Source organism: Thamnophis sirtalis, unplaced genomic scaffold (assembly GCF_051295495.1).
Source record: "Thamnophis sirtalis isolate CommonGarterSnake01/CBP01778 unplaced genomic scaffold, rThaSir2_p1.2 scaffold_14, whole genome shotgun sequence".
NCBI lineage: Eukaryota > Metazoa > Chordata > Lepidosauria > Squamata > Natricidae > Thamnophis > Thamnophis sirtalis.
This window is the reverse complement of record NW_028261394.1, coordinates 7,044,129-7,070,574: the sequence shown is the minus strand read 5'-3', so window position 1 is coordinate 7,070,574 and position 26,446 is coordinate 7,044,129. Positions and strand designations below refer to the sequence as shown.

General features: G+C 45.7%; 2 protein-coding genes across 2 annotated transcripts; one reads left to right on the top strand and one right to left on the bottom strand.

The window, feature by feature from the left end:
• Positions 1-390: 390 nt before the first annotated feature.
• Positions 391-26,410, top strand: EIF2AK1 (eukaryotic translation initiation factor 2 alpha kinase 1). The gene is made up of 14 exons (XM_087729324.1): positions 391-547; positions 6,000-6,158; positions 7,122-7,258; positions 8,591-8,622; positions 9,655-9,754; positions 10,257-10,337; positions 11,885-12,048; positions 15,531-15,813; positions 16,508-16,616; positions 17,192-17,298; positions 23,354-23,474; positions 23,567-23,646; positions 25,081-25,314; positions 26,202-26,410. The coding sequence occupies exons 1-14, from the start codon at positions 442-444 to the stop codon at positions 26,331-26,333; spliced, it is 1,845 nt and encodes a 614-aa protein (XP_087585450.1). The 5' UTR covers positions 391-441; the 3' UTR covers positions 26,334-26,410.
• On the bottom strand, positions 18,290-22,745 carry ANKRD61 (ankyrin repeat domain 61). The gene is made up of 4 exons (XM_087729218.1): positions 22,736-22,745; positions 21,819-22,018; positions 20,571-20,623; positions 18,290-19,345 (listed from the first exon to the last, which is right to left on the bottom strand). Exons 1-4 carry the CDS (start codon positions 22,743-22,745, stop codon positions 18,325-18,327), a joined length of 1,284 nt encoding a protein of 427 aa, XP_087585344.1. The 3' UTR covers positions 18,290-18,324.
• Positions 26,411-26,446: the final 36 nt, after the last annotated feature.

The following is a 26,446-nucleotide window of genomic DNA, read 5'->3' as shown; positions in this document are numbered from 1 at the left end:
AACTATAGTCCTCACAAATTTGAAAATAACCCTATTATGATCAAGTCAATAATAATAGTAATAATAGTAATAATAGTAATAATACATGTATTTTTATTTATTATTGGTGTTAATTGGTATTTTTAAATGTTCAGTTGACTTGAGGTTCATGTTTAATGAATAAAATAATAATTAATAATAATAATAATAATAATAATAAACAAATAATAAAACCAGTTAAAAAAATAAGAAAAAATAGTAACCCCTTCTATTGGACGGCTGCCACACACACCCAACCATCCACGCCCTCCGGCCGGGGACTATGGGCCCTGTAGTGGCGGCCTGGCGTGCGGCCCAGGCAGGCAGGCAGGGGGCGTCGCCGAGCCGGGCGGGCGGGACGAAGGCAGGCGGGCAGGCCGGCAAGCAGCAGCGGCGGAGGCGGCGGCCTTGCGGAGCGCGGCCATGTGGCGGAGGAAGGCCGCCTTCAGCGTCGGCGGGGCCCGGATGCCTCGGGTTGCCCCGCTCGGCTTCCCCGAGGAAGAGGCCGGAGCCGAGCCGCCCTTCGACGGTGCGCGGGCCGGGAGGGCCGAGGGCGGCTGGAAGGAAAGAGCGCTTTGGGTGGTGGGGAGGGGTGTATTACGTGGGGAAGGGGTGTACACGTGTGTCGGTGCAGGGGTGGGAAGGTGGTGGGAAGGGAAAGAGGGCGACCTGGGAGGGAGGGAGAGGGGTGGGGGCGCATCTGAGCTCGTGGCCGCGGTGTGTGGGCGCGCGCCTGCAGAATTAGCTAGGTTGTCTTATTTATACACACACAGATAGACGGTTTATTTTTACCTTTGTCTTCAATTTTATCTGCATGCATGCGTGCACAAACACACACACACACACATGTCTGCCTATCTCTCTCTATATATATACATGTCTGTCTGTCTGTCTGTCTGTCTGTCTATCTATCTATCTCTATATCTATCTCTGTATCTATCTATCTATCTATCTCTATATCTATCTCTGTATCTATCTATCTATCTATCTATCTATCTATCTATCTATCTATCTATCTATCTATCTATCTATCTATCTATCTATCTATCTCTATATCTATCTCTGTATCTATCTATCTATCTATCTATCTATCTATCTATCTATCTATCTCTATATCTATCTATCTCTGTATCTATCTATCTCTGTATCTATCTATCTATCTATCTATCTATCTATCTATCTATCTATCTATCTATCTATCTATCATTGCCTGTTTATCTCTATTTATCTATCTTTCTCTGTCTGCCTCTCTCTCTCTCCTATCTTTTTATCATCTGCCTATACCTATCTGTATTTCTATCTATCTATCATCTGTCATGTAAATCAGTCAGTCAGTCAGTCTGTCTGTCTATCTGTCTGCCTAACTCTCTCTCCCCTGCTCCCATCTTTTTTATCTATCATCTGCCTATACCTATCTTTATTTCTATCTATCTATCATCTGTCTGTCTGTCTGTTTGTCTGTCTATCTATCATCTGTCTGTCTGTCTATCTATCTATCTATCTCTATCTCTATTCTTCCCTAGATTATTTTTTATGCAATTGAGGATTGTTAAGTGTGGGAATGCATACACAAAAGGTGTTTATTTTAGAGGGGGCGCATGTGTTTGTGTGTCTGTCTGTGTGTGTGTGTGTGTATATAATATATAGGAAAGCAGTATGCTTCCTCCCATATTTGGGCATACCAGGGGTTGTGACACAAAATACATACATACATACATACATACATACATACATACATAATGTACAGTGCACTATATGTGTGTGTGAGAGATAATGTTTATTTTTGTATTTATGTGTACACATACACATTCAGAGTGGGGGAAGAGAGAGAAAGAGAATAATCTAGGGTCTTGTGTGTGTGTGTGTGTGTGTGTGTGTGTGTGTTTATATTTATGCATCCCTGGATTATTATGTATGCAACTGGGGATTGTAAATGGGGTGTGCATCACTTGATTATTTTTGACAGAAAGGTGCGTGTACACGTGCAGATCATTTTATACACAACTGGGGATTGTAATGGGGGCTTGTATGTAAAGTTGGCCTTTTAATGACCTATCTATACAATGCCATCTTCCTCTCCTGTGTTTTGTTCGGTCAATTTGCGGTAGACAAAAGTCCCTGAAGGGCGGCCTTTTATAATTTGATATTTAACAAGAGGAGGTTGCAAAGTGGATGGAGAGGAAGATGAAGGCAAATGAGGCATAATGAAGGGCAAATTACTACTTGCTGCCAGTTAATAAGAAAGCTCATTAATTCCAGGATTGTATTCAGTTCCCTCCACATTTGCAAAACAGACATAGGCATTCCCCCTGAGCAGGGAATAAGTTTGCAGTAGAGCTCACCTGAGCAGCCTAAACAAACTAAAAGTAAATTATCCCTCTATTGTTCAATTTCTGTTTGAATGCCTTTTTTGCTGTGTTGAAAGAAATGTCCTTCTGGGTTCAGCTCCAAGTGGGGAAAAAGACCCTGGAGACATGGAGGCTGCTTGGAAAGATGATTTATTGGTGGACAGGACCACATGGCTTGAGCCCTGAACAGAAAAGGTGGATCACATGCTTCAAAGTTGGTGGAGAAGAAGAGAAGGGCTGAGGGAGGGGCTTGCTAGGCTTTTTATACCCTGTTTAGTCCCACCTCTCTGTTTCCTGTTCCTGTGTAAGAAATGTATTCTGATTGGTTGTCAGACTCCCATGGTGCCATGCAGGGGGCAACTCTCTAGGCTGTGATGAGTTCTCAGATGCCTTGTGGTCAGTTGAGTATATTACCATGCCTTTCTGTAGCTGCTGGTGAAGTCTTTATTATGTAAAGTGGGCTAGCCTGGCCATCTCAATGGCCCATTAACTGGGGATGGGCAGAAAGCTACAGGCAACTATTCTGTCTTTTAAAACATGTTTCTTTTCACATCCAGAGAAACATTCTGCTTTTTCAATTTTTCCTAGGATATTTCATTTTTCTGGGAGAGGGCTGGGTGATAACTTCCCACAGCTGGAAAGTATTTGCGCTAGAGTCAGGAAGGACTAACATATATGTGTGAGGGGCACCTTTACCTATTTGTCAGAACCTGTCCAGGCAGTTTTTGCAAATCGGACATAATTGAACAGGAAAGTGGGGGGGGGGAGGGGGAACCCGCATCCAGAAAAACTAGAAAAACAAACATGTTAGTTTTCAACATTTTCAGGTATTGCCCCTAATGCAGGGAGAAGAACAATCAAAGATAGTTTAATTTGTTATTTGTTACATCTACAGATAATTCTTGGTTTGAAACCTGATTTTCAATGGGGTTTTTTTTCTGGTTTCTGGCATCTTTCTTCCAGTTGCAACCCCCACCCCACCCCCCAATAAAACCCCCTTGGGTCAAATTGATTTGTTTAACGACTGCAGCGTTTGCTTAATGACAAAAGGGCCGTAAAATCAGGTCCAGTCACCTGGCGACCCGTTTTAAGGACTGCAGTAACTTACGATCATAATTCCAGGCTCGTACCTTTGAGGACTTCCTGTATTTATTTCCTCTATAAAATGAACTTTAGTCAATGTACGTTGTGGCTGCGCAGTTTGACAATTCTGCATTGGGAAGATGAGGCTTTTTTAAGCTGTATTTTTTTTTAATGAAAAATAAACCTCCCACGAGGAAAATAAGAAATCTTGCATTTTTTCCGGGTTTCTGGGCAAAGATTTAAAATTCAGGATGAGATGGAACTTAATATTCTTTTGATTCTACCCGAGGGGGGAAAAATCTTCCTTGATAAACAAGAAGGAGGTATTTTAAAGTGGTGTGTTTTCAGATAAATGCCTACATTCCATGTAATTCTTGTTGCCACTTTTTAATTTTCCTTGCTTGCCTGTGTTTGAAAATGCGGTCTTTGTACAACTGTTGTACAATTGTTTTGCTGAAGGGTATTGAACCGCTGAACGTATTACTTTATTGATCTGATGCCTTTTAGCTGGAGGCAGATAAGGGAAGCAGCTGTTTCATCATTTCTTTGAATGGGTCTTGTGACTCTCATTGCAATGTTGTTGCATCAGGCCTCCCCTTGATGGCTTCAGATCTAAACCAGGATCTTTGCAACGAGTTTGCTGCCCACATGCTGCACAAGTGTTAGTGGCCTCCGAAATAAATTCTGTCATCAGGTATAAACCACACAAACTTTTTTAGCACCTCGATTGACGTGAAAAGGATGAAGAAAACCAGCATTAAGCTATTTTCCCACTTAGAATTGACTTACCCTAAGATAAGTCACGGGATTTATCTTATATGGGACGTGGTGGCTCGGTGGCTAAGACGCTGAGCTCGTCAGTCAGAAAGGTCGGCAGTTCGAATCCCTAGTGCTGAATAACGGAGTGAGCCCCCGTGACTTGTCCCAGCTTCTGCCAACCTAGCAGTTCGAAAGCACATAAAAATGCAAGTAGAAAAACAGGAACCACCTTTGGTGGGAAAGGAACAGCGTTCCGTGCGCCTTTGGCGTTGAGTCATGCCGACCACATGGCCACAGAGACATCTTCGGACAACGCCTGTTCTTCGGCTTTGAAACGGAGATGAGCACCGCCCCCTAGAGTCGGGAACGACTATCACATATGTGCGAGGGAAACCTTCACCCTTAAGCATAAGGCTAAGCTGCATGTAAATTAACAGGAGTTGGAATTCTACAGTTTGAAGAGAAAGTCACTTATGCCCAAATGCTTTCACATAGATATGTTGGTATTTTTTTTTTCACAACACTACAGCACATGCATTGGTGAATCTTCATAAATGCGTGTGAATTTCCAGCGACAGTGTAAACTCCCTGAAGTGGAATCCGTTTAGTTGTTTGCACAGAGTTGAACTCAGCAAAATTATCCTACGCGTTAATTTATATTTTTCTTTCGCATTTTTGTTCTTTAAAATCTCAACAACTACCCTCGTGCCATAAATATAAAGCAAGTAGGCGTAAAACTTTTTAATAAATGAGTAACAGCACTTTGTATCACAGTATATGTATGACTAATAAATAATTGGTGTAATAATTCTGGGGATGATTGCTTCTTATACAGGGGCCTTTCTGAAGCGACTCAGCCTTGGAAGTGGATGGCATCTTTATTACATCCCATTTGTCATGGAAAGCAAGCATTTCTCCTACGAGCAGGGATCTTGCAGCTTCACAGGGCTATAAAACAGCATTGCAGCATGGATATTCCAGGGCATAAATAGGGAGGCAGAGATAAATAATGGATGATTGCTTCAATCTGCACCGTTTCCATCTGTTCCAGAAAAACAAAAAGTACAGAAAGAAGGGGAAAGAAAGCAAAATTGCCTTTGAAGGCATCTGGGTTTTTTACACTTTAAAGAAGGGGTATCTAACCCCTCCATCACTATAACGTTCCCATGGTTCGTCCATGAGGCCAATGTGGAGAAAAGACAGGACACGATCTTTCTCGGGATGGAGCGACCCAGATTGGGGGTCTGGTAGCCCCTTTTATTGAGATAGGACAAAGGCAGGAGGAGCAATAGCATGTGAGTAAAAACAGCCTGTAAAAGTACAATTTCTAATCTACTGCTCAGAGAAGTTCTGTCTATATATGGTCAAATCCTGGACGTCATTGGTAGGGCACATCTCAGGATGTTATGTTATGCACTATCAGGATGTTATGGAGTTTTAGGAGTTTGTTTTCTCCTGTGTGGTTCAGCATGGCTCTGCATGCCCTGGTATGAACTGAACCATGGGTGACCCACACCTACACAAGGAACTATATTACAACACCCCACTTTTTTTTTTTAATTTTTAAGACTTGTGGACTTCAACTCCCAGAATTGCGGCTGGAGGATTCTGGGAGTTGAAGTCCAAAGATCTCTAAAGTCGCCAAAGTCGGACACCCCACCCCACCCCCGATTTATACTTTGCGCTTCGAATATATCAATGCCTTTGAAATGCCTTTAAATCTTATTTTCAGGGCACCGGAGATGTAAAACTGGTTTCCTTTTTGTTCTTTCTTTTCTTTTTCTCCCCCAGATTCTGACTGGCCCTCCGAATTCCGGGGTTCAAATGGTTCCCAGAAATTAATGAACATCAAGTCCTCCTTCGCCAATCAGCTCCTGCTGGTTTCACTGCTGGAGCATCTTTGCCACCTCTATGCTCAAGATCCGACGCATTCAAGGCGATTGTTTCAGTGTGAGTGACGGGTTTGAATTGATCTTGATGGGGGGGTAGTTTGGGGTCCGAAGGCTTCCCAAGGAGCAGCACCAAAGAACAGCATTTCCTTTGAGCTCGATTTTGTTAAACTCAACCAATTGTGTTCAATAGCTAGAAAATTAACAAGTTCAAGGTGCATTTTGTCTATACTTAAAATATATAAAATGGCAGCTTTTGTAGCCCGGCGGACATGTCTGCCATTTGTCCGGCCCACAGCGCTATTGAGGGTGTGGCCAGTCATCGGGACATCCAGTGGGTGGGGCTAAATTATTTTCTCCTTCCTTCTTCCCTTCCTCCTTCCTCCTTCTTTCCTCCCTCCCTCCCTCACCAATAGAAAGGAATATTTCCAGCTCAAGGTTGAGATATGGAGTTCTTGGTGCTCTCCGAGCTGGGCTGTTTTCTTGCAGATGTTTCACGACCCAACTAGGTAACATCATCAGTGCTAGAAGGGAGTGGGGTTTGCAGAGTGGAGGAAGAAGGGGTGGAGGAGAAGGAGGACTGTGGGTTCCTTGGTGCTCTCTAAGCTTGATCGTTTCCTTGGAGATGTTTCATTATCTATCTAGGTAACACCATCAGTGCTAGAAGGGTTGGCTCTCTTATAGACAAGTGGCCTCACCATTATAGACTTATAGGAAAGCTTCATGTCCCTTCCTCTTCTGTTTTTCTCTTGTTGCCTTTTATCTAATCTCCCGATGGTTTGCAGCTGCTGTGTTTCCCCGTGTTTTACATTCGGAGAGCTGGACGGCGGCTAGTTTTATTATGACTGTTAACTTTTATTAATATCTTAACTTTTTATTATTCTGAAATCCACCCTGCGGGACTTATAAACATAATTTAAATGAAACAAAAGCAATGGAAGTAAGATGAAGGCGAGCGTTGGGCAGCGTTCGGTGTATTTTCAAATGGGCTTGTTCTCTCCCCCACTCCCACCCCCAAATATAGTGCTCTGTAAAACATTTACTCAGATGGGCCTGCTGTCCGATTTTGCCGTCTGTGAAGAATTCAGCAGTTTGCGACTGCAGCATAATCGAGCCATTACTGAACTAATGAAAGCAGCCAACAAGCAGATACACAAAGAGGTAATTCTCTCTCTCTCTCTCTCCCTCCCTCTCTCTCCCTCCTCCCCCTCTCCCCCTCTCCCCTTCCTCTCCCTCTCTCCTCCCTCTCTGTCTCTCCCTCCTTCTTCCTCTCCCTCCCCCCTCTCTCCCTCTCTCTCTCCTCTCTCTCCCCCTTCCTCTCTCTCTCCCTTCCTCTCTCTCCCTCTCCCTCTCACTCCTCCCTCTCTCTCCTCCCTCTCCCTCCTCCCTCTCTCTTCCTCTCCTCTCTTCCTCTCCTCTCTCTCTCCCTCCCTCTCTCTCCCTTCCTCTGTCCCTCTCTCTCCCTCCTCTTTCTCTCCCCCCCTCTCTGTCTGTCTCCCTCTCTCTGTCTCCCTCCCTCTCTCCCCCCTCTCTGTCTCTCTCTCCATCCATCTCTCCTCTCTCTCCCCCTCTCTCTCCCTCTCTTTCTCCCTCTCCCTCTCCTCCCTCTCTCTCTCACTCTCTCCCTCCCTCTCATTCTCCCTCTCCCTCCTCCCTCTCTCTCTTCTTCTCCTCTCTCTCCCTCCCTCTCTCTCCCTCTGTCCCTCTCTCTCCCTCTCCCCCCTCTCCTTCTCCCTCCTCCCTCTCTGTCTCCCTCCCTCTGTCCCTCTCTCTCTCCCTCCTCCCTCTTTCTCTCCCCCCTCTGTCTGTCTCCCTCTTCCTCCCTCTCTCTCCCCCTCTGTCTCTGTTTCTCTCTCCATCCATCTCTCTCTCTCTCTCTCTCTCTCTCTCTCTCTCTCTTTCTCTCTCATACTGCTTCCTGGCAGGCCCCTCAAAAGCATGCTTAGAACAATATTTGGGATTATAGATTGACTCTTTTCATCCTTGTGCAAAGCGATCGTCTCTTTTCATCCTTGCAAAACACAGTTTTTCTGCTATGGCTGTGGTGAGGTATTTTTGTGGTTTTAATTTTTTTAACCCCTGAGGCATCTTATTTCGCTGAACTGGGCAAAGGGATGGAAAACCACCGTTACGTGTTCCACTTTAGTTGGCTATCAACGTGAAGCGTTGCCCAGCTCAGTTCCAGTCTACTTCCTGCCAGCCAGCTGAGTTTTTGGGTCTCTGCTGCACAGGCAGGCAATTCTGCTGCACATGCGTGCATGCTGGGGTGCGGGGGGGGGGGGAGGGCACAGGGCTTGCAGCATCCTCCCCAACCTCCCCTCTTCCCGGAGGCTTCATGGAGGCCTGCTAGGCCCAAAACGGGGCATCGGGGGAGGGGGGGTTGCGGCTGTCTTGGCTTTTCATTTTATTTTCACAAATCCAGTCTTTGTTTCTTGATTGTGCATTTGGTTACTGATTGCAGCCTTTCTTTCTTTCATTTCTCTGTTAACATAGGAAGTTGGTCTTGGCGATTCCTACGGAAACAGGTAAGTCTTCGAAGCTCCAGGAGTAAATGTTTTGCAGCATCCAGGTTTGGTTGCCACGATGTTAAAAAAGATGTGGAGACTCTAGAAAGAGTGCAGAGAAGAGCAAGAAAGAGGATTAGGGGACTGGAGGCTAAAACAAATGAAGAACGGTTGCAGGAACTGGGTAGGTCTAGTTTAATGAAAAGGAGGACTAGGGGAGACATGATAGCAGTCTTCCGATATCTCAGGGGTTGCCACAAAGAAGAGGGAGTCAAACTATTCTCCAAGGCACCTGAGTGTAGAACAAGAAGCAATGGATGGAAATTAATCAAGGAGAGAAGCAACTTAGAACTAAGGAGAAATTTCCTGACAGTTAGAACAATTAACCAGTGGAACAACTTGCCCCCAGGAGTTGTGAATCCTCCAACAATGGAAGTTTTTAAGAAGGAATTGGACAACCATTTGTCTGAAGTGGTGTAGGGTTTCCTGACTAGGCAGGGGGTTGGACTAGAAGACCTCCAAGGTCCCTTCCAACTCCTGTTCTGTTCTATTCTATTCTTCATTCCAATATCTCTTCTATTCATCAGTCCAATATCCTATTTCTATTCTATTCTATTGCTTTGTTTAAACCCGCTACCTGTTTTATTTAACACGTTGACTTTAAAATGGCTTTAGCGTGCAGCTTCTAGAGTCTCTTGCATTGCAGAAATAAAATTCAGATTAACGTCACGTCAGAACCGTAAATCATGTAAACATAAAAAGTCTCGGGCATCTACAAGAAGTGACTTTTTGGTCCCTGTTCTGAATGAGAATTTTTCCATGTCTGAATTGTAAAAGCTAAAGTGCACCTCACGCAGGATAGATATAAATCAGTTAATTTGATCCTTAGCAGCCTGTCACCAATCTGGATGTTTTTCTACATCGATGGTCTCATTTCTATTTCTACACTTCGCTCATCTCTCGGTGAAAGAAAGTGCTAGAGTGGAATGTTCCCCCCTTTTAAATTTCTTTTTAATAACAACTCCATATTAATAGACTCTCTTTAAAAACCAGGGAGAACGAAATCCTCTTTGAAGCACAGACATCTCGTTACGTTAATGAATTTGATGAGATTTCGAGGCTTGGGAAAGGAGGCTACGGAACAGTGTATAAGGTATTTATAACTGACCGATTTATAATTAAAATCAACCACATTAGCAGCAGCAGCTTCTCTTCTTCTTCTTCTTCTTCTTCTTCTTCTTCTTCTTCTTCTTCTTCTTCTTCTTCTTCTTCTCCCTCCTCTTCCTCTTATATTTATAAATAAATATAAATACATATAAAAATGGCTGTGTGTGTGTTCCAGCATAACTCTGGAATGCCTCAAGCAATTTCAACCAAATTTGGTACACAGATGACTTATTCTCTGGAAACAAATACTGTGGGGGTAAGACACCCTTAACGCCCCTCGGGGTGTGTGTTCTGTTAAGATACAGCCTGTTGTGCCTTAAAATGGCTTCTACCATACTGCCGTAAAATGACTTCTACTTTACAGATGGATTAAATTTTTATTATTTTTATTGTTGTTGTTGTTGTTGTTATTTTGCAAAAAGGACGCTCGTGTCACCTTCCGTTCTAAATTTCCCTTATATCCTTCTTCCTTATTGATCTCCTTCCAGGTCAGGAATAAACTCGACGGTCAGTTCTACGCGATTAAAAAAATCCTGATTAAGAAAGCCACCAAACGAGATTGCATGAAGGTACAGACTTGTTTTATGTTGCGCAAAGACAGTCGTGACGGATGGTTCCTGGCTCGGGATTTAGTCGACGTTTCATGTTAAAGCAAATCTGTGAATTGGCAAGCAGAAACTTGGCTATTTTTATTGCTTTGCTTCAAAAATGTGCTACCCCAAACGTCCTGTATTTCCAGAGAGAGAGGGAGGGAGGGAGAGAGAGACAGAGTGGGAGAGAGGGGGAGAGGGAGAGAGGGGGGGGAGAGGGAGACAGACAGAGTGGGAGAGAAAGGGGGGAGAGAGGGAGAGGGAGAGACAGAGCGGGAGAGGGAGAGAGAGGGGGAGAGGGAGACAGACAGAGTGGGAGAGAGAGGGAGGGGGAGAGGGAGGGAGACAGAGGGAGACAGACAGAGCAGGAGAAAGGGGGGGAGAGGGAGAGAGAGCGAGGGAGAGAGAGAGAGAAAAAACTCAGGAAGTCGGGAGCCCCACCCACTTTTGACTTTGGCACTTCCTGCCGATTAACCCCGCCCACTATTTCTTTTTTGCACTCCAGTGGTGGGATTCAAAATTTTTTATTACCGGTTCTGTAGGCGTGGCAAGGCTTGGTGGGCGTGGCACGACAAGGATACTATAAAATCCCCATTCCCTCCTCACCCCACTAACCTGCTTTCCAGCTCCGTTGCCCTGTGCAGGGCAGCAGAAGAAGACCCAGCCGATCAGCTGGGAATCTGATCAGCTGGTACTCCGGAGGGAGAGAATAGATAGGGGCGCGGCCAGCCAGAGGTGGTATTTGCCAATTTTCAGAACTATTCAAAGTTTCCGCTACCGGTTCGCCAGAACTGGCTGAATTCCACCTCTGTTGCACTCCCATACAGTGTTGATGGAGGGAGTTCGAAGGAGAAGTTGTCCAGCTTTTCAGGAGTCTTTCCCATCACCCAACTCAAACCATTTGCTTGGGGGAGGGGGGAGTACAGTTTTTTTTCAAGGGCTGCCCTTGGGCCTGCAATGCCCTAATAGTGGACATTCCATCTTATGGCAACTATGGACATTCTCAGTCCTCCAGGTCACGGTTGTCCCAAAGGTGCTTTTTCAAGAGGCAACTGGAGTTTCTTCGTTTTTCTTCAAAGATGTTTCGCTGAAGAAGGCATCTTGGGTGAAAAGCGAAATGTCTTAAAAGAAAATCCAGTTGTCTCTTGAAAAAGCTACTTTGGGACATCTTCTTGTGACGTAGGAGATGGCAGAGTCCCAATTAGGGGGGTCAAGCACGTCATCACTTTTGAATCCCTTCACGCTCACAAGAGATCTTAAGTCCGGCCCACCTTGAATTTCGTTGACTCATCATTTCGCTTTGACCGTTAGTAGTTCAGATTCTTGTAGAGAGCGTTAGCATGCAACAAACCTGTCTTCAGACCAGTGGCCTTGGTTCCTTGATTTCTGGCACCTGACAGGCGGTGGGCAGGGGCAGAAGTGAAAAGCACCCTTAGTTCCATTTCTGGAAACTCCGGATATCTTGGGAAAGAGTGGCTTATCCGGCCATACCAAGAGTGACAAGTTCTCTCTTAATCCTTCTGTAGGTCCTACGGGAAGTGAAAGTCTTGGCTCAGCTGCAGCATCCTAATATTGTAGGTTACCACACGGCTTGGATCGAACATGTTCAACCACCATGTCCAAAAGGGGAGCATTTATTTGTTTATGTCTGTCTGTCTATCCATTCGCCTGTCCGTCCGTCCATCCAGTGGTGGGTTCCGGGCGGTACGGCTGTACCGGTAGTAGCCGGGAGCAGCGGCCATCCTACCGGTACGGTGGCTCGTTTGGCCCACCCGCCCGCCTGGGTTTCATGGCTGTTTTTAAAGTAACCGGGCCAATTGCGCATGTGCACACAGTGTGCTGTGCCTGCACGACCTCCGCCAAGCAGCTGGGCGTCGCAGGGCGGTGGTGTGCACAGTGTGCACGCCCGACTAGAATGCCCGGCTCTGTGCGCAGCATACTGGTTGCGACGGGCTCCGGAACTTACCACTGCATCCATCCCATATCTATACCATTGGTCTCATCTGCCTAACTCTGAGCAATTTGCAGCGGTTTATAATTTGTGAGTTTCATCCCACCTACTCAATTGTATTTATTAATTGATTAAATGTATAGACCAGTGATGACTAACCTTTTCTTCGCCCCGGGTGACAAAAGCCCGTGTGCGCGCACCAATAATGCAAAGTGCGCACGATCCCACCTCCGTGGCACGACAAAACTGCGCTCCACTAAAGCGCGCCCGATTAAACCGCGTCGCTGACATCATCAGCAGGGCGACAACAGCAACCGTGGAGAAAAAAGGGCGCTTTAAATAGCGCTTTGAAAGCAAGCCGATTCACGTTAAGGTAAGGGTTAGGGTTAGGGTTAGCTTTAGGTTAAGGGTTAGGTTTAGGGTTAGGTTTAGGGTTAGGTTTAGGGTTAGGTTTAGGGGGGTTAGGTTTAGGTTTAGGGGTTAATTTTAGCTTTAGCGTTCGCAGCGTGCTTTTTTCTTCGCGCTGTGATGACATCAGCTACGCGGTTTCGTCGAGCGCGCTTTAGTCGAACGCGGTTTTGTGGTGGAACCTCCTACCTCATGCGCCCTGAACTCCCTAGGGATGCACATGTGACCCCCCCCCGGGGATGTGCACATGACACCCCACATGCCCCCCTTCCCGTATGTGCAGTAGAGACCCCAAAACCGTCTGCCCGGCAGGAGACGTGCACGCATGCGCAGTGGAGCTGAGCTGGGGTGACGGCTTGCGTGCTCAGAGAGTGGGATCTGCGTGCCACAGGTTCTCCATCGCAGGTATAAGCCATCCCTCTCACTGTGGTCTCGAGGGGTCTGCTTACAATAGCATAAAAGCACAGATAGAATTGAAATCCAGAGCCACGAAAGGATTAAAACCAAGAGCATGGAAGGCACGGTGTCGGTCCGTACGGTGGGTTTTTCTCCACGATCCATAAAAATGCCTTTTTAAAGTGTTGCTCCCTTCCTTGGCACGAACCTCATAAGGTTTACACTCTTAATAAATACACGTCACTAGTATCCTTTCAACCCGCAAGTGCCTCGGTGCTTTTAACTCAAGTACAAGGCCCCCGTCAGAGAGACTTAACGGGGACCTGAATTAAATTCTAAGTCCCGTTTGATGGCTGCAGGTCCCTGGACTTTCATCACTACATTTATATAAAGCTGATGAAACTTTTATGGCATTAATAATGGTTTGAATACATACCTAAAAATTTTAAACTGGGTTTAGCTGACCTGTCCATATGGTTCCACCACAAAACCGCGGAGGACAAAATCGCGCTTGACGAAAGCGTGCATTTGACGTCATCACAGCGCGACGAAAACATTGCGCTGTGATCGAAAAATGTAAAAATAAAGCGAAAACCTTACCCTAACCCCCCCAAACCTAACCCTAAACCTAACCCTAAATCTAACCCTTAACCTAACGCTAAACCTAACGCTAACCCTTAACGCTAAACGTAACCCTAACGCTCTAAACCTAACCCTAACCCTTAACCTAACCCTAAACCTAACCCTTACCTTTATGTGAATCGGCTTGCTTTTAATTTTAATTTTATTTCAATTTTATTTTTTTCGTCGCGCTGTGATGACGTCAAATGCGCGCTTTCGTCGAGCGCGATTTTGTCCTCCGTGGTTTTGACGGGTCACGGTCCATATGTCCCATGTGGCCCCAACATATAAATCGCATTTGCCCACAATAAGAGTGAAATCCGATTTGATTTTCACCGAGTGCGTCTTGTACGAACCCGGCGTTATAAAATTGTCTTTATGAAGTGCCTTGTTTCTTCATTACAGGCGGCTTAGTCTTGGATCTTCCGTCTCTCAAATGTCTTCGGAGCCAGGAAATTCCGAGTATGTATTCTAAGACGCCACAAAAAAACTGCCTTGCTTTTTAAAAAACAAATTATTCTCCTCCTCCTCCTTTTCTTCTTTCTTCTATCTAAAAAAGGCTGTATGTATTTATGTATGTACCGTGTTTTTTTCCGAAAATAAGACAGGGTCTCATTTTCTTTGGACCCCTGAAATAAGCGCTTGGCCTTATTTTCGGGGAGGGCTTATTATTTTTGGGGTGCAGGAGGTGGCGAGCATGGTCACCTCATGGCTGCTGCTGTGTGGCAATATGTATGTATGTATGTGTTAGGAATATAAGTCTTAACGGTTGGGTTGGCAATATATAAATCATATAGCAATGTTGTAACTGTTTCTTTAAATCATACTGTAAAATGTGATTGGTTGCTGTTTTCCTCAATCGGCCATAAGAGGGAGCCAGAACGACTGTTAGCTCTCTCTGTTCGTTAGATGCTGATCTGATCTGAGTGTTTTGGAAGCTGGGAGTGCCGTGAGCTATTGTAAGTTTTGCAACTGTTAGCAAACTCTGTGTACCGGACTGTTTATATGATACTGGACTATGTTATTTGGATTATCCCTTAACTGAAAGACGTTGATGACTGTCTTATCCGTGTATGACTTGGACTGTTTGATGGACTCTGATACCTCTATTTCCACGAAAGTAAAAGCCTGTTTAAACTGCAGTGTCTCTGTATGCTGGTTTGTGTGTTCTCCAACACAACTCTCACAACACTTCGCTGAACGTACTCGCTCTCCCAACGGGGAGCTTACTTAACAGTATGTATGTATGTTCCAGCATAACTCTGGAGCGCCTTGAGCAATTTCAACCAAACTTGGTACACAGATGACTTACTCTGAAAACAAATACTGGGGTGTGTGTGTGTGTGTGTGTGTGTGTGTGTGTGTGTGTGTGTGTGTGTGTAGACACCCCAGGTGTGTGTGTGTGTCCGTGTTCTGGAACGCCTGGCCCGTTAAGGAGAGCGAGTGCAGCGTCCGAGAGCAGCAATTGTTTGTGATATCGGTTCCTTCACAGCTTCCTCTGGAAAGCCAGCCGTGATGTTCACCCTCCAGTGGAGCAATGGGGAAGCAGGCGGGAAACGAGCACGTGGGAGGGGGAAAGGAGAGGGCAGGGATGATGGGCATGGGAGTATGGGGAAGAAAGTCCCCTCTCAGTGACTCACGCTTCAACATCTATACATACCTGGGCAACGCCGGGTTATCAGCTAAAATTATTTGGGGGTAGGATTGGGGTTGGACCATGAAGGACTGTAGAGTTGCCTTCCCTGACTTGATTTTGGACTTTTTAAAAAAAATTTTTTTTTTTGCAGGGACCAGAGTTGCATTCAAGAAATGGAAGACAGTTCCATCATCTTTGCCAATCAGACTCCGGAGGACTCTATTGGCAGAGATTCTAAAGGAAGCGAAGGGAATCTTTACACGCTCCCTCCTGGAACCTACGGCAGCAGTAGTGGCAATGAGACGAGCAACGCATCGAGGAACAACGGAAACCAGCCCTCGATCCTACGTTGCTGCGATGAAAATGGGGACCACGCCAATGGGAACGAATCTTGTAGCGACGAAGACTCACCAAAGGAGATACCTTCACCCCAGCCTTGTATGGTAAATACAAATTCGTCTCGAATGGGTGTTAATTATGCTCTGGTAACCAGGGTGGATGTGATTTAAATCAAATCACATCAAATCCTAGCAAAAGCCCTTTTATTTACACGACTGTGAATTCCTTTCATTCACAGTCCTCAAGGCTTAGCAAACAGTCTTTCAGAGGAATGTTTATCAACACGAACCTTATCTCGTTTGGGGAGCTGCCAGATAACTAGTTTCCAAACACAGGGCAAGGCAAAACTTGGGAGTCTCTTACAGTCACAAACAGAACTTTCCACCCTTGAACCGACCGAAGGAACAAATTGTTTCCTGCAAAAAGCCCCCTCCCCGTTCGCTCCTCTTTTGTATCCTATGGGAGGGGCCAATCACCTCTAAGGTGTGGCTTTACTCCCAAGCCTACCCTGATTTCCTAGTTGTTCTTGTCTTCTGGCAGCTCTGCGCATGCGCACGCTGGGAACAGGCTCCAGCTGTTCCTCTGCCTCACTGCTGTCTAGCTCCCTCTCTGCCTCCGACGCAGAGCCCTCCTCTGAGCTTCCCTCAGCCCCCCGACTGGCCCATGTTCCTCCCCAACCTCCTCACTGTCCGACACGTCGGGCCACAACGCCGCCTGGCCTTTCATAGGTTTGCTGTAGTACTATACACCTTTCTTGTGGCACATGGAAGAAAAGGTACCTCTCTCTTTCCTTCTTAGACCGAATATCACCTGATGCTTCACATCCAAATGCAACTGTGCGAGACCTCATTGTGCGACTGGATTGCCGCCAGAAATGATGTGTGTCTAAGAGCAACAGATGCCTCTAGTAAGTCTTAAAAGCCTCAGCAACCCTCCTGGGAAAAAATGCTTACTTGCTTCTTGGAAGATAATTCACACGTTCTATTACACTGCGAGCTATACAGAGCTTGTAGGTCTGCACATATTCTCCCCTTATTAGAGAGATTGCCAGGGAGGGCAGACAATTTTTATCTAGGCTTTCTCCTCCAGGACACTAACCCGGTTACCACGTATGCAGTGGCAAAGTTCTGTGCGGCTGCAATGTCCATAAGAAAAAAAATTGGCTACAGAAGTATAGTACCATCTTGTACCAATTATCTGGGCATACCTCTAACCATCTTTGGACCATTATGTTATTATCCACTTTTAATGTCAATACTTTTAAATTATATTTTAATGTTAGTATTTTTTTAATATAGTGTAAAAACTAATGTGTATTGCTGGTCTTTGACCGTAATAAAGATCTAACTTACTTACTTACTTGCTTCTCTTTTTAAAAAAAATCAACGCATTTTAAACAGACTCATGAACAAGCTGTTGCAAAAGATATTCCAGTACAGCACGTGCAAAAAAACTGTTTTGTTTTTTAAAATGTTTTTAAAGATCCTTACCATCATGTCGAGAAGCATTGGACCTTAAAGATTTTCCAGGAGCTGCTGGAAGGAGTGTATTATATCCACAATAATGGAGTCATGCACCGCGACATTAAAGTAAGTAAAATAGTCCTTCAAAGCTACAACAGGTATTCCATAAAGCTGCGGCCTTATTTATGCTCCAGAGGAAGTGGAGTAAAATTCTGCACTCGGATAATGCAATTAAGAACTTGGATCTGTGGTTAAAATATTTAGAATCAAGAAGCCATTCTATATCGGCATTACATGAGATATTGCAAACAGTAGGAGTTTCTGCTTCATCTTTGTTGCTTCAAACTAATGAATGCCTTTATAAATATACATTTGCAGGCAGCCCCCGAAATATTTTCTATTGGGGATTCTACCCGAAAAATACAGTAAGAAAAATGCATAGTTATCCATCTATTAACGGCTGCACAAAATTGGAAGAGTGAAGAGATATCTACTGACGAGAATGGGATTAGGAAAATACTAGAATGTGCGGAAATGAATAGATTAACGCTGCCAATTAAGGAGAAAGCAAACTGAATACTATATGGTATGGGATCTATTTTAAGGTAACGGTAAAGGTTCCCCTTGCACATATGTGCTAGTTGTCCCCAACTCTAGGGGGGTGGTGCTCATCTCCGTTTCAAAGCCGAAGAGCCAGTGCTCCGAAGACGTTTCCGTGGTCATGTGGCCGGCATGACTCAAGGCTGAAGGCACATGGAACTCTGTTCCCTTCCCACCAAAGGTGTTTCCTATTTTTCTACTTGCATTTTTTTACCTGCTTTCGAACTGCTAGGTTGCCAGAAGCTGAGACAAGTAGCACTTAGACTTATATACCGCTTCATAGTACTTTTACAGCCCTCTCCGAGTGGTTTACAGAGTCAGCCTCTTGCCCCCAACAATCTGCGTCCTCATTTTACCCACCTCGGAAGGCTGAGTCAACCTTCCAATATAGCCTGTTGCCCATCTCCAAATGCAGAAATCCCTCTCCGTTTTCCTCCTCTAAGTATCCCAATGGATGGAGCGCAGCCCCATTGAAAGCAACGTCCATGAGGATTGACTCGGAACACAAAGCTTAAAACGCTTTCGATTTTATTTTATTTTTGTCCCAACGACTTAGCGTCCCAGGAAAAGCGGGCCCTGCCACAGCCCGGGAATCACGCTCAGGAGGAAGAGGAGGAGGAGACTGGCATCCCAGGGCCTTTCTCTTACTTCGGACTGGCGACGCCCGCCGTCGAAGATCCTCTCGACGATTTTCGAAGCGTACGAAAACTCCTGGCTCGTGTAGATGGAGTCCCACAGCTCGATGGGCATCGTCTCTTTGAGCCAATATCTCGCGTTTCCTCCGTAGACCTTCAGGATGTTGAATTTGCAGATATCCTGTAAGGACCACACTTGGGAAGAGAGTTGGAGGAGCATGTCCTTCAGCGGCTCCCAGTAAGCGTCATCCAACAGTTGGGGTAGACGGCCCTCAGAGTTGGTGAGCTTCAGAGGGTAGGAGAGGCTCAGCAGCTTCCAGAGAATGTTGGCTGCCTTGAGATTGGCCGCTTTTTCCAGGAACAGGAAAAGGCAGGACTCCGCTTGCAACGTTAAGGCGTTCACATCCGCCCCATAATTGAGGAGGAGGTTAATGATGTCTTCTCGGCCGTTTCGGCAAGCGTGATGAAGAGCTCCCTGGCCTTTCCAATCTTTCATGCTCACATCAGCTTTGCTCATCAGCAGGAGCTCCACGCACCTCCCGCCGGCCGCTAGGACAACGCCGGCCTTGCAGGAGGAGGTCTGGACGGCCAGATGGAGTGGCGTTTCTCGGGTCATTGGAGTGGTGGAGTTCACCCGAGCCCCACAGCAGAGTAACATCTGAACGGCTTCTTGGTTGAGGGTTTTGGAGGCGAGGTGAAGAGCCGTTTGGCCGGCTTTCGTCCGGTCCTCTATTCTTGCCCCCCGCTTCAGCAGGTCAGGGATGAGGTGATGACACCCGATGGTTACAGCCAGATGGAGAGGATGGTGATCGTGGTGGGCAGCCACGTCACTGGGCGTGGCCTTGGCGCTCTTCTTCATTTTGACAGGGAGATGTTTGCCATTATTCCTTTCTTCTGTTCTTCGGTGGTTCTCTGTGGAGCATTCTGCTTTTGGGGGGCTAAATGGGGAGGGATAAAATAAATATTTGCAATTTCCCCCCCTCTCCGTAATAGAATATCTAGTACAGTGGGATAAAATACACGGTACACGTCTAGATATCTGTGATGACATCAACTGCAGCCAACCAACCAAAGATGATGTTTCATCCTTTGGTCATTTACTGCTAACACAGCTTGGCTCAGCAGTGTTAAAGGACAAGTAGAGGTGGAGTCGAGAGAGGAATCTGCCTAGAATCATTACATTCCCAGAAACAGTCTAAGCCCAAATCCTCTTGACTTCTAAAGGTAAAGGTTCCCCTCGCACATATGAGCTAGTCGTTCCCTACTCTACGGGGCGGTGCTCATCTCCGTTTCAAAGCCGAAGAGCCAGCGCTGTCCGAAGACGTCTCCGTGGTCATGTGGCCGGCATGACTCAACGCCGAAGGTGCACAGAACGCTGTTCCCTTCCCACCAAAGGTGGTCCCTATTTTTCTACTTGCATTTTTCAAACTGCTAAGTTGGCAGAAGCTGGGGCGAGTGACGGGAGCTCACTCTGTTATGTGGTGCTAGGGATTCTAACCGCCAAAATGATCAACAAGCTCAGCGTCTTAGCCACTGAGCCGCTGCGTCCTTTTCATCCACCCTGGCACCAGATCATAATTAAAACCCATTCGAGACCACCGCGCCCCTTGAATTCTATTGACTCTAGCGTCAACCTAGTGCTGACCACTAGTTGACTAGATTCTTGGGTCCAGGTACCCCTCAACCTACAACAGTCCATTTAATGACTTATGACTATTCTTCACACTTACGACCGCTGCAGCATCCCCATGGGCACCTGACCAAAATTTGGATGCCTAGCAACTGGTTTTTGTTTAAGATGGTTCCATATTCAAGGGTTACGTGATCCCCTTTTGCGACCGTCTGACAAGCAAAGTCTGGGAAAGCCAGATTCACTTAATAACTGTGCTACTAACTTAACAACTGCCGTGCTTCACTTAGCAACTGCAGCAAGTGGTCGTAAAGCAGATCAAAATTGACTTCATAAATGTTTCACTTGGCCACATGAAATTTTTGGGCTCAATTGTGGTCTTAAGTAGAAGACTACCTCAATCAGCACAAGCAATAAAGCAGATTGGCTGGAATTTAAAGTGTGGTCCTAATTCTTTGCGTCTCGGAGTTCTTGCTGTTAAAACATTTCCCAAATCCCATATTATAACTTCGGCACATTTGGTAAAATATCACCTCTCTTCAGGATCTGCGTTTTGTGTATTGTCTTGCACAAATCTTCCTTTTTTCTTGGGACAGTTGGGAAGAAAAAGATACGAAAGTCATAATTGGCAAACATGCAAGCTAGTGGAGCACTCTGTCATCTTTTAACGTGGTTTAAAATGAAGGAAAACTCAGATAGCAATAGCAATAGCAATAGCAGTTAGACTTATATACCGCTTCCTAGGGCTTTCAGCCCTCTCTAAGCGGTTTACAGAGTCAGCATATCGCCCCCACAGTCTAGGTCCTCATTTCACCCACCTCGGAAGGATGGAAGGCTGAGTCAACCTTGAGCCGGTGAGATTAGAACCGCTGAACTGCAGATAGCAGTCAGCTGAAGTGGCCTGCAATACTGCACCCTAACCACTGCGCCACCTCGGGCTCTGAGATGAGGGCTCTGCGTCGGAGGCAGAGAGGGAGTTAGGCAGCAGTGAGGCAGAAGAACAGCTGGAGCCTGTTCCCAGTGTGTGCATGCGCAGAGCTGCCAGAAGACAAGAACAACCAACAAAGGAGGGTCGACTTTGGAGTAAAGCCACACCTTGGAGGCGATTGGCCCCTCCCATAGGAAGCAAAAGAGGAGTGAATGGGGAGGGGGCTTTTGCAGGAAACGATTCGTTCCTTCGGTCGTTTCGAGAGTGGAAAGTTCTGTGCCGAGTTTTGCCTTACCCTGCTTTTGGAAACTAGTTATCTGGCAGCTCTCCACACGAGATAAGGTTCGTGTTGATAAACATTCCTCGGAAAGACTCTTTGCTAAAGCCTGGCTGATTGTGAATGAAAGGAATTCACAGTCGTGTAAATAAAAAGGGGTTTTGCAGGGACCAAGGCTTTGATTCGTGCTTTCTAAGGAAGTCTGGGTCAAAATGTTCAGGTCAAGAATCCCATTTAATGACCCTTTGGAATAAAGTCTGTAATTCTGAATTAAACATCTTTTCAGAAGTACTGGCTTTGGACACGCTGCATAAAATGCTATGGACAGGTAGCCCGTGACTTACAAAGATTCACTTAACGACCTTGTTATTAACGTTAACAACCGCAGCGATTCAACTTAACAACCGTGGGGAAGGAAGGTCGAAAAACATGGGAGAAAACGCACTTAGCCCATGTTTCACTTAGCAACAGAAACGTGGGGTCCATGGTCGTCGTAAACCAAGGACCACCTGCATTCTGACGTTTTAAATTCTTTTTTAAGTTTTTTTTTAAAGATTGAGCGGAGAGATCGCTTACCTGGCACAGAACCGTTTGGTAAACTGAATGGGAGGGCAGTAACTCGTGAAGCGTTGACGCATTGTTGGCCATGATCGCGTCAATTATTTTTTTGTCCGTTGATTCGCTTTCCCATTTGCGGGGACGTCTTATCAAATTACCCATCTTACGCGGGGAGGGAAATGGGCAGTTTTGCGCGTGGAGGAAACATATTTGGGAACCTTACCTTGAAGCCATTGTTCCTTTGTTACGGTGATGCTTGGTTCTGGAACCTGTTAGGAGATGATCTCATTGGTTTAAAAGGTTGCAGGCCAGCAGAGAGAGAGAGAGATGCCATGTCCATCTCAGGCTTACATCTCCACTTGTTGGGAGAGCAACCATCGGAGCAGGGGTCAAGTGAGGAATTAGCCTGGACTCTCTACGTGTTGTGGTTCGCCGGCGGCCTGCAGAGCTGGCAGCAGATTCAGACAGTGAGGAGGTTGGGGAGGAACCTGGGCCAGTCCTGGAATCTGGGGAAGGCTCTGATGAGGGCTCTGTGTTGGAGGGGACCAGAGCCACCTGGCAGTTATCAGCTGCCTTCAGAATCAGATATCAGTGAGGCAGAAGAACAGCTGGAGCCTGTTCCCAGTGTGCACATGAGACGAAGGGAACAGCTAAGGAACAAGGGTCAACTTGAGGGTAAGGCCACAGGTGGACGGTGAATGGCCCCTCCCAGAGGGAATAAAAGAGGAGCGAAAGCGGAGTGGAGTTTGCAGGAGACAAATAGTTCATTCTTGCCAAATATTGCGGTGTCTGAATGATATTGGCCTGGCCACTCTCCAAGCCTGATAAAGGTTGGTAATAGTGAACTATCTTGAAAGATGGTGGGAGAGGAAACACTGCTGGAAAATAATTCACTATAAATTAAATAAAAGGGATTTATCGGGACAAGGACTCACTCGGCTTCATGCTGTTGGGGAAGTCTAAGTCAGAAAACTACATAAACAGCAAAGAGGTAGGTGACCCTCCCTGAAAGACTTGCCTGGTAGTTCCCATGTGAACTGGGAAGATTCCTGTGTAATAGGCAGAGAACAATAAAGTAGACGACTTAAACCTTATACCTATGGTCTCTGGGTGTTTGTGCCTGTCGCCACTGGAGAAGACACCACCTAGAATAGAAAGGGGTCTTTGAGAGCCTTCAAGGCCGACCCCTGCTCACAATTCTTGTTTTGACACTTTCAGTGCATCTAAACCTTTCACACCAAGTGTTCATTGAAATGCGACTTGAAATTTCTGAAATGCATTTGTTTTATACCAATAAAGGAGGATATTTGTAGCCCAGGGTTGAAATGAGGGGTCCTGGGTGCCCTTTGACCTTGTTTTCTTGCAGCTGTTTCATTACCTGACCACGTAACGTCATCAGGGCTAGGAGGGAGGGGGGAGTTTGAGGAGAGGAAGAGGAGGAGGAGGAAGAGAACCAAGGAGCCTCTGGTGCTCTCTGAGCTTGCTTGTTTTCTTGCAGACATTTCGTTACCCAACTAGATAACATCACCAGTGCATTGGTTTTGTTTTCACAGCCCCGCAATATCTTTCTCCAAGGACCTAACCACCACGTGAAAATAGGGGACTTTGGGTTAGCCTGTAGAGATATCATAGAGGAAGATACAACCCAACTGCTAAGTGCAGAGAATAATTATGGTAATTATTCCTCTCTAATAGTGCTTTGATTATTGATTTGCAATGCATGATTTTTTTTAAAAAGCTAACATGCTCCCTCTATTTTGGTATAGCATTCATCCATACCTCCGGAGTGGGCACTTGCCTGTATGCTTCACCTGAACAACTCCAAGGCTCTCATTATGATTTCAAGGTAAAGACATCGCAACCTCCAATCTAACAAGCTTTTTTAAAAAACAAACAGAATCTCAGGGGTGAAATTCCATCCTTCAGATGTCAAGACGGATTAAGAAATGGCACCTATGTACATCTCCTTAGTGCTTTACTCCCCTCTCTAAATGGTTTACAGAGACAACCTATTGCCCCTCAACAATCTGGGTCCTCTTTTTACCGATCTCGTAAGGATGGAAGTCTGAGTCAATCTTGAGCTGGTCAGAATCCAACTCTCAGCAGTGGGCAGAGTTAGCCTGTAATACTGCATTCTAACCACTGATTAAAGGTAAAGGTTCCCATCGCACCTATGTGCTACTCGTTCCTGATTCTAAGGGGCGGTGCTCATCTCCGTTTCAATGCCGAAGAGCCAGCGCTGGTCACGTGGCCAGCATGACTAAATGGCGAAGGCACACGGAACCACTGATTAAAAGGGCATAAAACCATCCACGTGAAAAATTATTGAACTGCCGATGCTCCCACGAAGCAGGCATGAGAAACAACAGAATAACTGCAAGCAGCAGTCTTTGTTCCTTCCCAAACCATCTAGCCACAAGCTTTAAAAAAGATCAGAGGTCACCGCTCTTTAAAAAGCGAAACACACTTTCCAGCGCCTTACAAAATTACAGCGATTATATTGTGCCTTACAAGTCTGGTGGCCTATCCAGAACACGCACATACCACACCACACAAGCAAGCTTAGAGGGAGATGGAACAAGTTTGATCCCAGTTATTTGTGCTTCTCGCCTAGAAAACAACACCATACAGCTTTGGAATTGTCAGGCTGGCTCAAAATATCAACCCTGGAAAAGTTTCTGGCCCACATCGCTGCTTTTGCTCAAATTTTCCTCCCTAGCAACAACTTCATAGTTGTTGCTATGCAGTGCACCTTCCCGGGGGGGGGGGGGGAGGAATATTAAAAAGATGTATTAAAAAAATTAAAATATAAGGGTTCTGATCAGTGGTGGGTTTCAAAATTTTTTAGAACCTCTTCTGTAGGTGTGGCCTGCTTTGTGGGAGTGGCTTGGCCATGTGTCTGGGTGGGAGTGGCCAACTTGTAAAATGTGGTGAAACTCACTTAACAACACTCTTGCTTAGCAACCAAAATGTTGGCTCAGGAACTCTGGCATTTGAAGCACGCAAGTCTTAAAGCTGTCAAGTTACAAGACCCTTGTACCCTAACCCTATAGAAAAAAACCCATGTGGTGTTCAAACTTGACAGCTTTAAGACTTGTGGACTTCAACTCCCAGAATTCCTCCTCTCACTCTTCATCTTGGTGATGTGGACGGGCGGGGGGAGGAAGCTGGAAACAGGTTCTAAACAGCACTGTAGATTTGTGGAACCTCTTCTATAGAAGAGGTTAGAACTGGCAGGAACCCACCCGATTCTGACTCTGAACATTTCTTATCTCTTTAGTCTGATATGTACAGTTTGGGCGTCATCCTGTTCGAACTCTTCCAGCCGTTTGGAACAGAAATGGAGAGGACAAAAGTTCTGATGGGCTTAAGACGGGGCAACCTCCCGCTCACTTTTTGTGGGAAGTGGCCAATACAGGCCAGATACGTGAAGCTGCTGACCAGCGACGCCTCATCGCGCAGACCGACGGCTCTCCAGCTGCTGGAAAGCGAACTCTTCCATAATTCAGCAAATGTAAGCTTTGGCGAGATCTGATCCTGATTATCCGAAATTATCATACATTTATCAAAAATATTGGAGGTTTTTAAGATTGGAGAATTGTTTGTCTCAAATGGTATAGGGCAGTGATGGTGAATCTTTTTGGCACTGAATGCCGAAAAGGGAGTGTTTCGTGCACTCGCCAGAGCCGCAATCAGGAAGAGGAGCTGCCCAGGGGGCATGCGCGTGCCCAAAAGTGAACTTCCAGTTTCCGGCACGCATATGTGCACCAGCCAACAAGTCTTCGGATTACTGCCACACATGTGCCAATCAGCTGGCTGGCACCCATGCTCATGCCAGAAAACACAAGACCAGCTTGCACAAAGGCCAGCTGATTGCTGTGTGTGCATGTGCGCCAGAAACCCAGAAGAGGAACGAGCGACGCCGCGCATGCCAGGCAACATGGCTACGTGTGCCACTTCAGGCACGCTTGCCATAGGTTCACCATCACAGGTATAGGGTTTTCTTCCTGAGCAGGGAGGCCCCTTCCAACTCAGTTATTTTATTGAAGCCTGAATTTGATTGTAAAACAAATTAGCCCGTAATTATTGTGAGCGTTGATTATAATTTATGATGAGCCCAGATTATTACAGTTAGCCCATAATTGTCATAATTTATGACAATGAGCCAAATAAATAGCCCCTAATTTTGAATATTTCTGCTGCATTGGTTAACCACCACAATAAAGAAAAAAGAAAGGGATATAATTTAAATAAAATTAGGACAGATATCCTTAATTTTAAAAAAGGAAGGGACCAGCCACATAGAAAAGTGATCCCCCCCTACCTGGTAGTTCACTTCCTGTGCTAGCATTACTCTGCATAAGGGACGGCGGCAATAATTGTCTGCTTTGTTCTCTTTAGGTCATTTGCGCTCTTCAGCAGAAAGTGATGAAGCAAGAAGAAGAAATCAAACTGCTGAAAGAAAAAATTAAGCTACTGTTACAAGAGAGGGATGAGAGAGACAGAATTAAGCCACTCGGCTCTCCTGTTTAAGTGAACCAAAAGTATTTGTCATTGTGTTACTTTCAACATGTCTTTATTTTTTTATATAAAATATTCCAGGCCTACAAGGGCATGTTTCTCATTTGAACTAAGTAGAAATTACG